The 15846-nt window shown below is 38.7% G+C and overlaps 1 protein-coding gene across 5 annotated transcripts in view; it reads left to right on the forward strand.

Annotated features, from left to right (window-relative positions):
- The window catches only part of ZZEF1 (zinc finger ZZ-type and EF-hand domain containing 1), an 82317-nt gene that overhangs the window by 43532 nt on the left and 22939 nt on the right, over positions 1 to 15846 (forward strand). For 4 of the 5 annotated variants that reach the window (XM_073316182.1, XM_073316184.1, XM_073316183.1 and 1 more), the window contains exons 28-41: positions 666 to 759; positions 1241 to 1757; positions 2497 to 2661; positions 3828 to 3947; positions 4880 to 5041; positions 5783 to 5912; positions 6211 to 6349; positions 7298 to 7463; positions 8014 to 8273; positions 9247 to 9419; positions 9991 to 10153; positions 12728 to 12864; positions 13858 to 14135; positions 15303 to 15477. In XM_073316182.1, coding sequence (XP_073172283.1) covers positions 666 to 759; positions 1241 to 1757; positions 2497 to 2661; positions 3828 to 3947; positions 4880 to 5041; positions 5783 to 5912; positions 6211 to 6349; positions 7298 to 7463; positions 8014 to 8273; positions 9247 to 9419; positions 9991 to 10153; positions 12728 to 12864; positions 13858 to 14135; positions 15303 to 15477 — 2679 coding nt within the window. The remainder of the gene's footprint in view (positions 1 to 665; positions 760 to 1240; positions 1758 to 2496; positions 2662 to 3827; positions 3948 to 4879; positions 5042 to 5782; positions 5913 to 6210; positions 6350 to 7297; positions 7464 to 8013; positions 8274 to 9246; positions 9420 to 9990; positions 10154 to 12727; positions 12865 to 13857; positions 14136 to 15302; positions 15478 to 15846) is intronic. The other variant, XM_073316186.1, reaches the window with a different exon arrangement.

A 15846-nucleotide genomic window follows, 5' to 3' on the forward strand; every position in this document is an offset into this window, starting at 1 on the left:
TCACTGAAAAGAGAAGACACACACCCACACCCACACAGTTACTTTTACCTGATTTAACGCTTGTGCACAACATGTCTGAAAGAACTGGGATCATCAGCTTAGCTTTCTTTTGGCTTGAAAGAGTCAAGCTTTTCAGTGGATTTCACTGGGTTGTGCCACAGGCTGACCAGCAAGACATTCTAGACCAAGGGTAGGCAACCTTTGGCACGCGTGCCAAAGGCGGGGCGCAAGCGGATTTTCAGTGGCACTCTCACTGCCCGGGTCCTGGCCACCAGGCCGGGGGGCTCTGCATTTTAATTTAATTTTAAATGAATCTTCTTAAACATTTTAAAAACCTTACTTACTTTACATACAACAATAGTTTAGTTATATATTACAGACTTATAGAAAGAGACCTTCTAAAAACATTTAAGGTTTCGCGTGCCAGTAATACATTTTAATTAGAGTGAATAAATGAAGACACGGCGCACCACTTCTGAAAGGCTGCCGACCCCTGTGCTAGACCATAAAGGACTAGTCCTGTATTGGAGGCTTAGCATGTCTTAAGAATCTCAGGAGTGGACTAATGAGATTCTCTAATTGTGGTGCAGTCTCTGTGCTGCCATGCCATCTGGATAGGCAGGATTTCACGTCTTTAATTAATTTAATTAATATCCTGTCTACAGTTAGAAATGAAGCAGAAGTTCCTGATGGGTAAAGCAAATGATACAGCAGAGAAACAGAATGTAGAAATAAGTGAAGTGAACCCAGAAATCCTTGGTAAGTGTCTTTCCTGATGGCTTAGCCTAACTTTCTTATGTAGCTCTTCTCATTTTTTCTGTGCGCAAGGAAATTAATTAGCAATTTAGGCTATCTTATGTTTAAAACTTTGTGGACCAGGATAAATTAGCTGATTTAATGTGCACTGTCTCCAGAGATTTTTCCTAAAGAATGAGAAAACAACCAGTGCACTGGATCGTCTGACTGATGATTGAACTGTCATTTTAAAAACTTTTTTGTAATGACACTTCACATGTCGCTGCTTTGTATAGTTGGTGTGAATATTTTGAATAGGCACTTGATGTTGGGTGATCCAGACTCACTATCAAGGGGCAGGAAACCATACTTTCAGGACTTTCTGGCCAGAAGATAAAAAATTAAGAGCCAATTTTTACTTAAATTACATAAGAAAGGTATTACACAATATGTGATATGGTGATTCTACTAACTTGCCTTTTTCCCCTCAATTTTTATGCTGCAGCAAAACACTGTATTCAGAAGAGCTTATTGTTGTTAAAATTTTTGCCTGTGAGAGCAAAGGCAAAAGATCTTGCTTCTGATAACTGGGTTGCTTCAGAAGTAGAGGATGTCCAACAGTACCACGATGGTAAACGTCAAAGGACTAGTTCTATCGTAGAAGCAGATTTTCAAGCAGCAAACTCATTGTCTTCGAATGGAGTAACTCATCCTGCTTCTACAGAAAGGGGTCAAGTGGTAGACTCTGACACAAAGATTAAGCAAGTGCCAGACCCACCCCAATCCGAAGTAGCCTCTGAATCTCAAAGTAAGCTCCTTGAAAATACAGTTTCACAGCAAGAGGACACAGCATCTCCTCCCTCCACTCCAACTCGCAAATCTCAGTTCAGCCGTGGAAGACTAAGGCTGTTATCTTTTAGATCAATAGAAGAGCCTAAATCAGTGCCCACTGTGAAGGAGAAATATCCTGTACTGAAAAATATATTAGACTTTATTAAGGATCAATCACTTTCTCATGAAAGGTGAGCAAACTTGAAAATTTGCAGTCTGTCATATTTAAGGTTGAGAGATTTCAAAGGTTTCAGATGATGGGATAAAGCATATTTTTATCTTACTTTAGTAATATTTCTCTAATTTCAGGTTCTTGAAAAACAGTCCATTATATTTTGATATCAAAGCATCAAACTTATGGCTCACAACCTACTTTAGGCTCCCAAAGAATATTTAATCTGACTCATTTAACTCACATAGAATTTCAGGATTATGAATAGTGATTACATTCCCTTGCTGTCCCTATGCTGCAGTTTGCCCTGCTTCATCAAATCTGCTTGTGAGGTGGTGTTGCGTCCTGTCTGTGGTTGAATGGGGAAAGAACTGCTTCTGGAAATAACAACTGCCTAGCTGAGTTAGTGGGTCTTGGATAACAGATCTAGAACAGTTAGAGAAGGGATCTTCAAAGGGCCAATATGCAAATTTTAACTGGAGGACATTCTTCCAGAACCAGCCCAAGGTTTAGAGGTTGGAACAGGGAGTTGGGAATCCTGGGTTCTGTTCCTGGCTCTGCCACTCACCCTGCGACTTTGGGTAAAATATTTGTAAATAACCCATTATTATTACCAAGGTGTTCAAGGCAATATACAGTACAGTTAATTTAGGTGCCAACTCATCAAACTTGTTTAACTTCTCAAGTGTTGATTGCATTATGAGGTACTGAAGAACGGGTGTTTTGAAGTCGTCATTGGGAGTTTGTGTTTTTCCTAGTATTTTAAAGGTCCTTGTTTTGAGAAAAGCTCAAGCCCAAAGTATCCTAGAAGTGCTGAAGACAATCCGCCAGTGTTTAGAATCTCTTGGGCAGCCTCACTGTTTCCATCCACCCTGTGTACTCTTTCTCTTGGAACTTCTGGCCTGCCAGAAAGATTTTACAAAGTAAGTATCTTTCTTAGAAAATTGGAGCTAACACTATTCTGTATAACATGTCTGCACGCCCTGACTCAATACTGATTACCCAGGGTGAAAAGAATATGAGAAGTGACGCTCTTGTGAATACAGATACAAGAGCAAGTGCATATTTTGTGCTGAGATCAATATTTAAGTTTGTGTGCACACTTCCTATGGTGCATTTTGATCGTTTACATTTTCATCGTGGTACTTGGAGAATTAGTTGCGGTATTCCTATTTATACCAACAGGGGCCAGCAGCTTACCCGCAGCATATAGCTATTAAAATGTTCCCAGTTATCTAACTGGATGACCGAAAACACAGAAAATGAGACTAGACTAGTCTTCAGACATTCACACTCTTCAGCTTTGTTTATTATTTCAGTTTAAACTGTTGCCTAAATAGGATCAGTTATCTTATTCCTTCTATAAGAATTTAAGCTGGAGCTCGGCTAGCTGGGTTAGATTAATTTTAGTTGCTCTGTCAGCAATACTTGTTTGGGAGAGTTCTTTTCCCTTTTGTGACTTTTCTCCATAAATTAATGTATTAGCTAATCTGCAGTTAGATACTTTGTTATGGAACTAGCTTCCTCTGGCAATGTCCTGTGACTAGTATTTTACCAACTCTCGAGGAGTCAAGTAAGGCACATTTTTTAGTCATACAGTTGCTTTGCCATGAATGTTGGGATTTGAAAAGATACATTTATTTTAAATATGACTGATAGGTGTTCAACATAACTCTTAAAAGATAGTGGTTATAATGTTAGTCTACATAGATTCTGAAGCTGATTGCCTGTGACTTGCTGCCCAAATGAGTTCTCATTATAGAGTGTAAGAACTGTTAGCTGCTTTCTTGCTTTTTTAAATTTATTTGAGTTGGGCTTTTCAGGCCCCAGTGGCCAAATGTTATGAGTCATCTTGATACTTTTGACAGTTCCATAGGAACAATCTGCATTTGGTGTCCTGTTTTGCACCTCACTTCTAACTCTTTTTTTGGAATAGCGCATCATCTGTTTTGTGGTTTTTAAAACTGAGCTAAAGTCCTCTTTATTCATGATGGTTTTTATTAAATTGCTACTTGTATTTGAACAAAGCGTGCTATGTGAAGTAAAGTGGTGGATTCTACATCTGCTAAACTGACTTTTTAACTTTTAGTTATTTTGGACACTTGGAAGGTTGTGGTGCTGAACTGCACAAAGAAATTCGAGAGTCCTACTATCAGCTTGTTCTCTTTTTGGTCAATGCCGTGAAGGGATTTAACAGCATTAATGACAGGTACAGAAAATAGCCTACCTATATAACATGGAATGTTATTTTTGTTACCTTTGTCCTCCCTCACACCTTCCCTCCTATTATTAGTTACTTTTATTGTCTTGCATCAAAGAAGAGTGTAAATTCCTCTGTTTGTATGTAGCTCTAATTAGGGCTACGATTTTGTCACGGAGGTCACGGGGTCCATGACTTCCAGAGATCTCTCTGACTTGAGCCCTGCAGCGCTTGGGAGCTGTAGGGTCCCCCGCCACCCCTGGTAGCTGGGAACTGCAGGGACTGAGCTCCGGGCCTCCGCGGGAACCCCCCTGGGTGGTGTGGGGAGCCTATAGCTCCCCATTTTGTCATGCATATCTTTAGTAAAAGTCACAGATAGGTCACAGGCTTCTGTGAATTTTTCCTTATTGCTCGTGACCTGTCCCTGATTTTTACTTAAAATATGTGTGACAAAATCTTAGCCTTAGCTGTAATTATTATTGGGGCCTTTTGGTGCTACTGTAATACAGAAAATCACTTTTTACTTAATTTTGCTAATTAAAAAGGACAAGGATAAAATTCAACAGTACTGGATCACTTTGTTCGTTTATTTTGCTATATGTAATGTAACTTTTGCCTCTTAGTATACACTTTGAAGTATCGGTAATAGTAAATGTACTGTAGCATATTTGGCAAGAACAACAAAGCATTAGTGACAGGAGACAGCACCACAGCACACACTGCTGTTAAAACTGCACAGTGAGACAATCAACTTTTTGACGAGAACTATTGGAATTTTGAAAGCTTGTGGGTTAGTAAAGTAAGGTTCTACTGTTCATTTAATTTAACACACAATAACTTATTATTTAAGGCTTTAGTCATAAATCCTTTATTCTTTTCCCCCAAAATCATACTGTTTCAACTTCAGATTAAAGCTGTCATGGTTTTCCCAATTTGTTTAGATCATTGCTCCCTGCCTTATCCTGCGTGCAGACATCCCTCCTTCACCTCTTGGATATGAGCTGGGAACCAAGTGATCTTTCCTTTTTTGTTGATATACAGTTACCACTTCTCCTTATGACTATGTCACAAGAAAACATAAGTGTTCATGACAGTGTGATTTGGTAAGTCAGTAAGACTATCATTTTTATATAGAACTAAGTTTTTGTACAGTTTTTGGCAAGAATGAACTCTGAACTTTGAAACAAGTAGTGAAGATGCTGAAGACAGGTGAGGAAAAATTTTCAAAAGCACCTATGTCCCATTTTTCAAAAGCTTCAAAATCATTTAGGCTTCTAAGTCGCATTGTCTTAAGTGCTTTTGAAAACTTTACAGAGATGTGAAGAGTAGTAATTTCTGCACTAGCAGAAAGTTGTTTTTAAACTGACTATTGCCAAGCAGTGTCACGCTACTGGCAAGTTACCAGCAAGATAGTCATCATCTTACTCCTCTGGCCGGGAGCATCACATCTGCATGTCTCCCAGAGTGTGTTCAATTTAACCTTACCCTTTTGCCCGTGGCTTGTTTGTTCTATAAGGAAATAATCTTCATATGCCTATATTCTGTCATAGTTACCCAACAGCAGTTCTATGAGCTTGGATTTCCCAGGTGATGTGCGTTCTCCCCAGTGTGTGCACACTTGTTTGTTTGTTTGTTTTTAAACAAAACAAAAAAACCAACAACCTCCTTTGTGTGGGGGAAAGGTCTCTGGAATATTGTGGCAGTGTTTTAATTTTTAGGTGAAATACATAGTCTTGTTTTATTAGCACATTGTGTCTGAGTTTTAGTTTTTAAAATAAACTATCCCAAAGTGCATTATTAGGAAGCCTGTTTGCATTCAAACTTTAATTTTGAGCTTTTTTTAGTCAGTGGAGTGAAGAAGATGAAATTGCAGACTACAAGCAAAACTCCGAGTGGATGGATGAATGTCAGGATGTAATGTTTGAGACCTGGTATGAAAAGATAGCCCAAGCTGATCCAGAGAAGCAGAGAAAGGTGACCTCATGATTTGTTTTTTATTTTTTCATGCTCCTTGCTTGTTTGAGGAAGGGGTTAAACAGGAGATTTTTTTTCAAAGGCACAAAGAAAGAGACTAGGAGCTCCCACTGGTTTTCTGGGAGTTGGGCACCAAACTCCCCTTTGTGCCTTTGAAAATCTCCTTGGAAATGCACATGTAGATATCTCATCATACTTTCTTGCAGAAGGGAACATTCTGCTTTGTGTTTAGAAAGGGCTTTCTCAAAACCAAGGAAGATTCAACATGTAAGTTTTTTGTGTCCATTTATTGTTTCAGATGCACATGTTTGTTGCTCGTTACTGTGACCTATTGAATGTGGACATATCATGTGATGGTTGTGATGAGATTGCACCCTGGCATCGCTACCGTTGTTTGCAGTGCAATGACATGGATCTATGTAAAACTTGTTTCCTAGGTAAGGATCTTGTCAGAAAATACTTCTGGAGCCAAAACAGTGTCTTTCCAGATCGTACATTAGAAAGCTTTCTATGAAATGAGTGAAGGGAAAGATTTTTCTTTTGGAAACTTCCCAAGATCTTAACACTTCTAGTTTTTCCTGTGTTTTCTAATCTGAATGTCACCTGCCTACATTTTAATATATATCTGAATCATGTGCTTTTTAATGGACACGCTAACATAAGTACAACTGGAGAAGTGACTTTGAATTCACAAGTGCTTGTAAGATTCAAACTTGCAAGTTGCCAGTGTCATCTGAACTTGAATTTGGCATGGAATTCTGAACATAAAATTTCTCCTTTGTCTTTTCTCCTTCCTTTTATCTTTGATTTTTTTGTCTCCCAAACAAAAATGTAACCATATTTGATTAGTGTGGATTTCTTTTGGAGTTAATTCAATGGGTTGTACTGGAACTAGTCATATTGCAATATTCTACAAAAGGATCATGGTGAGCTGGAAAAGAGAGAATATAAGTGTTGTGAATGACATTGATCATTCAGTTCATAAAGCACAATATACTGTAGATCCTATGGTAAGGTTAATTTATATAGTAAAATAGGTTTCTCTAATATGGCATATCTGATCACTGGCTGCAACTTGTACATACCTTCACAACTCCTAGAGACTCTTTTTTCAGCGAACTGCTAGCAGAACTTTGGTGTCCAGAACTTAAAAATTAGGTGTTGACGACCATTGAGTATCTAATGCTGCTTGTAGATCAAGCTCTCTACTTAGAGGGTTAGAGTTCTCTAGTCATACGTACTCCTCTAATCAATAACCATAAAAGAACAGAAAAATGACATAATCATATACTGGCATTACATTATGAAAAGAATAGGAAGATACAGATACTGTACCTAAAGGTCATTGCAGATGCAAACTTTTTTATTTTTTTAATTCTGCATAGGTGGCGTTAAACCTAAAGGTCATGAGGATGACCATGAAATGGTTAACATGGAATATGCCTGTGATCATTGCCAAGGGGTTATTATAGGTCGCCGGATGAACTGCAATGTGTGTGATGACTTTGATCTTTGCTATGGGTGTTATTCTGCAAAGAAATACTCTGACAGGTATTGGTCTACGATTCCATACTCACCAGCTTGTAGGCAAGAACAACAGTAATTAACACCTCCTACAGACAGTCGCTCTAATGTCACTCCTTGGGAGCCTGTGTCTGACTCCAGAACATCTAATTACCATCCTTAGGAGAAAAGTAGCAAATGTTCAGCAAAAGTTTTCAGCTCTAAATCCTACCCCAACCTTCATAGTAGCTTGGTTATAAATCTTTCACACCTTTTAGTCATAAGTGTTCACTGCCCAGAAGTATGAGAATATTGAGATAGAGTTGGTGAGCATGAAAGACCCTCCTTACACATATGAATATTTACTTTCTTATTACCTCCACTACTCCAAGTTTGCTACCAATGTTGTTCACATAAACTTGATTTGTAGAGCTGGAGTTCTAGGGGCAGATCTTCAACTAGTGTAATCATCAGCGCTCCTTTGAGCCTTGTAAGGATCTGCAGTTTGGAAGTTTGAAACATGCTTTCTATTCTTCCTTTTTCAGAAAGAAAACTTGCATTTAAACTTAAGTTCTAAACTGTAAACACTTTCTTTCAGTCACCTTCCCACGCACAGCATCACAATATATCCGATGGTGACCATTCGAATCAGTGACCGACAGAGACTCATCCAGCCTTATATCCACAACTATTCTTGGCTACTGTTTGCTGCCTTGACTCTCTACTGTGCAGACTTGGCAAGTGGGGATGAAGTAGGAGAGAAACTTGATTCGCAGATTCTCAGTCATGCTAGAGTTCTGCAACATCAATGTATACAGCTCATTGGAGACTGCCTGATGAAAGCACAGCATGGAAAAGGTGACCCAAATCCTCTCTTTATTGAAACACAATAGTTGTTAGAGTGACCCTGGTGCAAAGCCTCTGATTAATCACTTTGCAGTTTTCCAAGGAAAGAAAAGCCTAGCGTAATATCAGAGGGAAGCTACATTTCACTAATAGTACAGAGAATGTTTTATAACTGACCATTTAGAAGTCCTATTATTAGAGTAACAATATTCTCAGTGATAATGGAACATGTGATGGAAAAACAGAAGACTTAAGAAAATTAGAGTAATATACTGGGACAACTTCTCATAAATTTTCAGTTTAAGACGACACACTGTCCCTAGATGTGGAAGCAGTTATCTTGTTTACAGGGGCCCTGAGGAAGAAAAAAAACGACATGGTTAAAAGTGTTTCTTGACCTTCACTGTTGGCCAGATAGTTTTAATCTTATTCATGATGTGGAATAAGGTGCTGCAGAAACAGTCCCATTGACTTCACTGAGACTTTCTCGCAGAGTAAGATTCTACTCTGTGTGACATAGGATGGCAGAATACAGCTCTATGTAAAATGTGTTTTGAAAGTTAAAGGTTTTCTTTAAAAGTTGGAAAAAGCTTGTTCTGTCATGCAGGTCTAATTTATAAAGTTTAAAAAAGCCGGAAATGGCTGAGAACCTAAATTGGATGGTAACAGACTGTGAGTACCAGTGATGAGTGAACCTGGTGATATTCTAAGCTCTCAACTGTGCTTGTAGCTGGTTCTGGCCACTTCAGGGTTACAATCCTGGAATCAGAGTAGCAGCCGTGTTAATCTGTATCCGCAAAAAGAAAAGGAGTACTTGTGGCACCTTAGAGACTAACAAATTTATTTGAGCATAAGCTTTCGTGAACTACAGCTCACTTCATCAAAATCTGAGTCTCTTGCTAGCAGCTACCAAATTTTGGTTGTGAAACGCCACATGTCTTAGTATTCAATCCTTAAATAGATGTTTGTAATCTTTTCCCCTCAGGTTTGAAAGCTTTAGCTCTCCTCTGCATGTTGCCAGAAGGTGAATCTTTCTCAGGGAATGAGACCACTTCTGTGAGCCCTCCAAAAGGTGGCGCTATAGAGGGCCATGCTGGTGATAAAGCAGCCAACAGAATGAATAAAAAGCCAAGGACAGGCTCTTTTGTATATTGCAATGTAAGTACTGCTTTACGAAATTCCAAAGTACAGTTCAGTTGATGCCCATTCTTGTATGATCCTCAACAGTGATAAATATTTCCATTCTTTGCTCCAGTGATCTGGGGTACAGTAAGTGAACTGGCACGTTATACCTGCATTGCTGGGTCACCTCACATTTCTAAAGTTGACTTTGATTCTGAAAGCGGTGTGTGAGAAAGACAAAACAACATTTTCCCTCTGAATGGGCCGTGGGTGCCTAAATTAGTTTTCAGGGATGTAGTGCCCCTCCCCAGGGCTTCCAATTCTGTTACAATTCGATTTCATAGGCCAAATAGTTTCTCATGTAAGAGAAACTTGTTTGTGGATGTAATATTACATATAACATAGGAAAAAGTGTAATTTTCATTTTGTATATGGAATCTTAAGGCCTGAACATAGCGTGAAATATATCAATGAAGGGTTTTTATAATTTAAAATAACTTTTTTTGTCAAGTGAAAATTTATTGACTCAGTTTCTTTCTGTGGCTTTTTAACTCGGTGAATTAAATTCTTCAGTCTCTTGGTATGTATATTTTTGTTTTATTTTTAGGGGAAAGGAGATGTTTGTGATGAAATTCAGTCTTCTATAGAAAAACAAGATAGCCAAAGCAATCCTCCTAGTGCTCCTTTATCAAAGAAAGATGTTTTGAGCCAGGATTCAGAGACACTGACTCTTAATTCTGTAGATGATAGCATATCTTCACATCTTCCAGGTAAGAGATTTCCCATTTCATCCAACATACACATACTCCAAACATATACACAGCTGTATTTTTGTGTCCATCCTTATCTTGTACATGTGTAAATAGATTCCGTTTCAGTAAACAGTCTACTACATCAAGACCTGATCATCTTATTGCTTTGGAATACCCATACATAGAGCATTTTACCTGGATTTCAATTTGTACAGATTGCCACACAGCTAGCAGTAGGTTTGAAAGATCAACCTGAATTGCATACGTTATGTGATTTCGGTGAAGTATATTACCAATTATAGTGCTATTGGATCTAATACATTACAAAGATTAAGCATGCTTTCTTGCTTAGTAAATTTCTCCCTGGCATTTCAAACCCATTTCTCTACATTACTCAAGTGAATATAGTCAATATAATCATTATCTGCTTGCCGTGTATTAAGTTGCAGAGATGATTTAAATCTTTTTCTCTTCCTTCCCCTCTCTGTGTTCTTCGTTTTCATTTTTCTACTATTTTAAAGTCCATTCCTTCCGTTTGTGTTCTCTTCAAAGTGTATGTCAAAAGTTGTGCTGTGCCTATGATCTTGTCTTTTTTTAAATTTTTCGTATAAAATTGGAGGTTTTATAGAGATGCCTTTATTGATTAAGGTATATAATAGAAAGTACTGCTTACATTTTTAAAAAACTAAATAGTGGTTAGTAAAATGACATAATGGTTTAATAATACCCTTGCATAATACAAGTTATTTGTTAGACATAATTTTAATGATATTTAAACAAGATTTAAGATCCCATGCACAGTATTATCCATGTGTGGCTGTATTCACAAGGGACTGGAGAATCTAATTACAAGCCAATGTTCTCATAATGTCAGTTTTTCCTCCCTAAGCCTGAAATGAAGGGTTTCCTAGGGTGAAAATATGTAGAGGCAATTCTCAAAAGAGAAAGAAAGATGACTTAACAGTACTGTAACTTCATTTATCTCTGCAAACCCATTTCTCACTCCTTTTGGATTGCTGTTGACATCTTCGCATCAGTGAGAAGGAAATGGGGACAATTGTGGAATCAAGTCTGCCCATAGATGACAAGTTGGGAGACCACCATATCATGGATTAACAGGCTTAGTGCTACACCCCAGCTTTTAAACAGTGTCTCTTGGAGGAACCTCTTCAGTGTGGCAGATCCCCAGAGAGTCCCACTTCTTCCTTCAGGGTAGGCTCCCAGTCTCCTTGCCTCCCCGACTCAAGTCTCTGAGCTCCGGTACTCCTGCTTCAATACTGTGAGCTCTGCCCAGCAAGTCCCATTGAGGTAGACTCCTGTAGAGATTTGTGTACGCTTCAAGAATGCACCTCGGCAAGTATTTGCAGTGGCACCCAAGCTACATTTTCAAAACAGAGCAGAGTAGGATTTATTAGTCAACTGGAACACAGTATTGGAAGTCCTTGGGTTAGCCTAGAGAAATAAAGGATGAAATGTAGTGCATTCTGGTCAATACTAAGCGGTTCACTAGCCATGCTGTAGTGAACTCCATGTCAGGCTCTGTCTCTCTCAGACCTCCTGAGTCAGTTCCAGGGGAGAGCAGCCAGCCACCTCCAGAAACCAACTCTTTGTCTCCTGGAGGTCATCTCTGTGCTTTGTTCTTTGGGCAGGGCCATAAGGAGTTCACAGACCCTGCTGAAAGGCAGAGAAAAGCTCCTTCCTCTGGGTTATTGGTTGCTAGGTGTCAAATGTTCTGGTGATTGGGGCTTTCCATTGTCTTCTAGGGTTTTCCGTTTATATGGGCTGGCCTTGGTAAATCCTTTTAGTGACCCATTCAGTCCACTCAGATAGTTAGACACACATCTGTCTCTCTCCTGTGTCTCTCGGTCTGCCCTGAAAGCAGTCTTAATCATATTTCCTACACTGGGTAGCAGTGCACAGTATAGGGGGAAACTGAAGCACACAGAGGATACATAAAAATACTTCCAAAAAAATCCTGCTTCATCACAACCCATGCCTTAAAAGCAAAGCTTTTTGATTTAGTCTGTCTTTTCTAGCTATACTCACCCACTCATTTCAAATCACGTATAGGTTTAGCAGTCAGTATTTCTGAGAACCCATGAAGTGGGAAGTTAAATGTTTTTTGCAGTATTTAAAAGCTGGGATTCCACCCATTCATATTGTATATGCAGCAGTGATTCTAATTCTAGTAGTCCGAGACACACAAGCTTCTGAAATAAGGTTTGATAAAGTTGGAAGAGGAGACACAAGATGGTAATCAGAATGATGTGACTTTAAATTATGTGAGCCAGCTTACTAGGTGTAGGGTTTGTTATAAAGATGCATTAATGTAGTATTGTTTGAAATGAGACTATATGTTAACGCACACTAAGGAACTTGTAGTGCAAGCCAGCAGGGTCCACGGAGGGTGCACCTCATGCTAGTGTGGTCTAGAATTGACAGCCTGCTGGTGTGCACTAACACACTGTGTAGACAAGCCCATCATCTTTATATTTGTCTATTTATACTTACTATTTCAGACTTTAAATGTCAAATTTTCACTTATGTTCTACAGTTTTACTGTTTTTAAATTCATATTTATTTAAAACACAGATGTTGAAAATTCAGAAGATTCATCCCAAAAGCAGGCAGAGAAGGCTCTAATGCCTAGCCAGGAGCAAGTCTTTGCTGAATGCTCTCAGAAGAGGATTCTTGGCTTGCTGGCAGCTATGTTACCACCTTTCAGATCTGTAAGAATGAAGTACAACCCCTTCTACCCTACCCCTCAGGAAACTAGTTGATTGTGACACACACTGATGAGAAAAATGGGGAAAATTCAAGCTGAAACAAATGATGTAATGGGAGAAGGAGAGGCTGGGAAGGTGCGGGCAGGGAAGAGCTACTCTTGTTCTTCCTTTTTGCTAGCTTATGTCAAAATGCTAATGTTGAAGTGTTTTATTACATTATGTAGTTACATTATTAATTAACCACCAACCATCAGGTAAAGTTCACATTTGTTTGTTGTCTAACTTTAAATCAGCCCAACTAAATGTGATACTAACATTTTTGCTCTGGGCTTATGCACCAGGTTTTACCACAGAGTAAATTCCTCTCCTTGCCCCCCCCATCCTATTTTATGGGAAAAGTATTTCCAATATAAAAGAAACATAACTGAAAGCAGCTTGAAAAGGCCACAGGCCCTCTTCCCCCATCCCCTAAACACCTTGCAAGGGCAACAGGAGTTGTTTTCCCTCAGTTCTGGTTGTCCCTATTGATTTGCACCAATGAGTAGGCTTATCACTATGCAGTTAATTTGTGTCTCAGTTCTTTTCTGGGTGCACACTTGGTAAGCTTAGCTAGAAAAAATTCACTGTATCCAGTATGACTTTTACGGGCGCTTATCTCTCAAATCAAAAGCAATTTTTTCTTTAGCAATGGATGTATCTTCTCAGCCAGAGCTATTTCCATGCCAGACTTCACTTTCTACATGCCAGAAGTTCTTAAACTTTTTTAAAAATTGTGTTTTTGTTTACTCCCTCATGCTGAGAAGTGGTTGAATAATTTTCCCTCACATTTTCCACCTTTATGTAGATACAAGGCTGGAAAAGTTCAGCCAAAAAGGTGAAGGTTTCTGAGCATTGAGTAACTAATAAGTTACTCGAACCCTCATTATACTGTACAACTATGACTAAAGGCTTTGCTATATTTTCTGTTCTAATGAGATTTTTCTTTCTTATTTATAGGGATGCACAATGTCTTTGATTAACCTGGAACAGATCCTCCCACTGATGTTTCAGGTTGTAATCTCCAATGCTGGCCACTTAAATGAAACCTATCATTTAACCCTGGGTCTTCTGGGCCAGTTAATTCTGAGACTTATGCCTGCAGAAGTCGATGCTGCAGTGACAAAGGTCCTTTCAGCCAAACACAGCCTGTTTGCAGCAGGAGATGGGTCTACAGTGCCAGAAGGCTGGAAGACTACTCATCTTTTGTTCAGTCTGGGAGCCGTATGCTTAGACAGGTGCTTTTTTTAATGTTAATCTTTAAGAGAATTCTTGATTTTATATGCTCAACAGGAGGAGGGGAGGAGTGTAACCTGATTTGGGTTAATTCTTGAGCCCAGTCCTGTGAAGTGCATATTAGCCATAGCTCCCATTGAAGTCAACATCTCTTAGGGTCATGCCACGTGATGCTATCAACTGGGAGATGGGTAATTTTCAGAGGCTTATATAGGACACTGTTGTGGAAGAGGTAGGATTTTGGGGTTTAGAGAAGAGCAAGGGCCAGTCCTACTACCTAAACGTTTGATGTGACCTGTTTCCCTATCCTCCTAATTCCAACATGTACCTCAGTCCAGGAGAAGGTAGATCATATCAAAAGGTCAAGCTGGAAAGAACCAACATGGGGAGGCAAGGCCTATAGTGAAGGATAGAGGGAGCTGTCTTTGCAGAGGAGTCTAGAAAGGTAGAAAGAAGTCTTGCATTCAGGGAGAGATAATAAAGTTGCTTTGAAGGTACAGTCTTCAGTACCTTAAGTGGAAGTAGAACACTCTCTTGAAGAGTGAAGGTTAATAGCATGCTTTGTTAAATACTGTGTTAAGTATTATTCTTCACTCTAGGTTTTTTTTATTTGGGAAGAGGGATTAGACAGGTTAATAAACCGATTAGAAAAGCATGCAGATATAAAGATAGAATACACAGAGAATCTACTGGTCTTATAAAGAGATTCATGAATCAAGGAAATACACAATCCTTTGTATTATGTGAAGCTATTTTGGCATCCAATTATATCAAAATATTGTCAGCAAATTAAATCTCTAAAACAGATTTCCCAAGCCTGTCTTACTCATCTGCAAGGAGAAGCAAAGGAAGGAAAGAAAATTTCCAGTCCTAAACTAAAGTTAGCGAGACCATGTGTTGCCTTGAATTTCTATCAACTTTTTTTATTCATTGTGGCCTTCAGTCCTATTTAAGATGGCAGGCCAATGTGATTTTTTTTTAATGATTTAATGATGAGTGGAATTAATAGCATTCATATATCTGAATTCAAATCCTCAAGCGATGCTATGAAAAAGTAAGATCTTCTGACATTTGGAAATAATGTAATAATGATTTTGTGTTTTGAGGGAAAATAGTTGTGTAACAGTGTGTAGTCAAACCACCTAATACAGTCGAACCTTGTTTTCCAGCCGCATAGGTCTGGACTGGGCATGCTCCATGGCGGATATTCTTCGAGCTTTGAACTCCTCTGCACAGTGGCATAGTGTGATTGCAGCTTTCACAGACCATTGTATTAAGCAGCTGCCCTTCCAGTTAAAACACACCAATATCTTCACCTTATTGGTACTTGTTGGATTTCCAGAGGTAATTGGAATACTGATCAATACATAATGATTTGAGCTATGATAATTATAAATTCTACTTTTAAACACTAAACACTACACTTTCATGCCATAAATTGACAAAAGCCACAAAACTCAAGAGATATGTCTGAGACTTCATCCTTCGTCTCTTGCATAGTTGGTTGTAGTCTTTGTCTAATGGAAAACAATATAATTACATAGCTCTGGTTTTGCTTGGGTACATTTCATTGTGTGCAACTTGTAACCAGCAACTTGAAATCCAGAATAGCATAACATTGAACATCAAAAAAGGGCTTTATACCAGTATAAAACAAGCCATTATTCTTAATATTGGTATCTCTGATATATCACCAGAGTACCATTAAGTTGT

This window comes from Lepidochelys kempii, chromosome 17 (assembly GCF_965140265.1).
Source record: "Lepidochelys kempii isolate rLepKem1 chromosome 17, rLepKem1.hap2, whole genome shotgun sequence".
Lineage (NCBI taxonomy): Eukaryota > Metazoa > Chordata > Testudines > Cheloniidae > Lepidochelys > Lepidochelys kempii.